General features: G+C 43.7%; 1 protein-coding gene across 1 annotated transcript in view; it reads right to left on the bottom strand.

Moving 5' to 3' along the window:
• Positions 1-467, bottom strand: part of cmc1 (C-x(9)-C motif containing 1) — an 8333-nt gene extending 7866 nt beyond the window's left edge. Inside the window, exon 1 of the mRNA XM_053490661.1 lies at positions 341-467. Coding sequence (XP_053346636.1) covers positions 341-359 — 19 coding nt within the window. The 5' untranslated portion in view covers positions 360-467. The remainder of the gene's footprint in view (positions 1-340) is intronic.
• Between the last annotated feature and the right edge of the window lie 531 nt (positions 468-998).

The raw sequence follows: 998 nt of genomic DNA, 5'->3' as shown, positions 1-998 counted from the left end.
TATGCAAATTAATATGCAAATCAGTGTGTGACGTCACCTTAAATATCGAGTCTGAAACACGTTTCTTACTGTTTTTCAATATATATCTATATAAAATGTTTCTCACTGCTTTACTACATCACTGCTCCTCTCCACACTGTGTGTGTGTGTGTGTGTGTGTGTGTGTGTGTAAGAGAGAGAGATATTAGTTCCATCAGTATTTTATTACAATAATTCACCTAAGCACACTGTTTAACCTCAGACATGTAGCTTAGCTTAGCCTAGCCTAGCCTACCCGCCGGCTCCTGAGGCGCTCCGGCGGTGTTTAAAGCGCGACTGTGCGCGGTGTGAGGGCTGTTACCTGGGCTTGGAGTCTCCATGAGTGAGTTTAGAGTCTCACAGCGACACAACGCGCGCGCTATAACGCGCTATAACACGCGCATGACGTCTACACGCTCAATGTCACCCTGCCGACACGCGCTGGTCCCGCCCAGCTGCACGCTGATTGGTCAGAAGGCCGTACTTACTACCCGTCCTCTGATTGGACGGAAACCGCTCCACTTCCGCGTACGTCATCCAGAAGCTTCTACAGAGACACGCTGAGGCGTATAAGTTTATTATTTAATATCTTTATATCATATTATATCTTCTGTACCTGATTTGACATATTTTTTATATTGTACTTGTATTACATACTGTATATTTTTTCGATTTAATAATAATAAATCACACATTACCGGAACCAAAGCGCGAGCGCTGAGGCGCGTGTGACTCAGGAGTCGAGTCCAGTTCGGATCATTTCAGTGACTCGGTTCTTTTACTTCATTTCCTTCTTTTGATCAGAAATAAAATAATATTTAAAGGGGTCATACAGGCCTACATGCAGTATTTTAAGCTGTTTGGACTGAACTGTGTGTTAGGAGAGTGCGTACACAACCACTCTACGATGATAAAGAGCCGCCCAGTGGTTTTCTTTTCGTTTATTACAGTAACATCCCCCTTCTGAAATCAGACCAATC

This window comes from Clarias gariepinus, unplaced genomic scaffold (genome assembly GCF_024256425.1).
Source record: "Clarias gariepinus isolate MV-2021 ecotype Netherlands unplaced genomic scaffold, CGAR_prim_01v2 scaffold_30, whole genome shotgun sequence".
NCBI lineage: Eukaryota > Metazoa > Chordata > Actinopteri > Siluriformes > Clariidae > Clarias > Clarias gariepinus.
The sequence above is the reverse complement of the archived record's forward strand: the minus strand, read 5'-3'. Positions and strand labels throughout refer to the sequence as shown.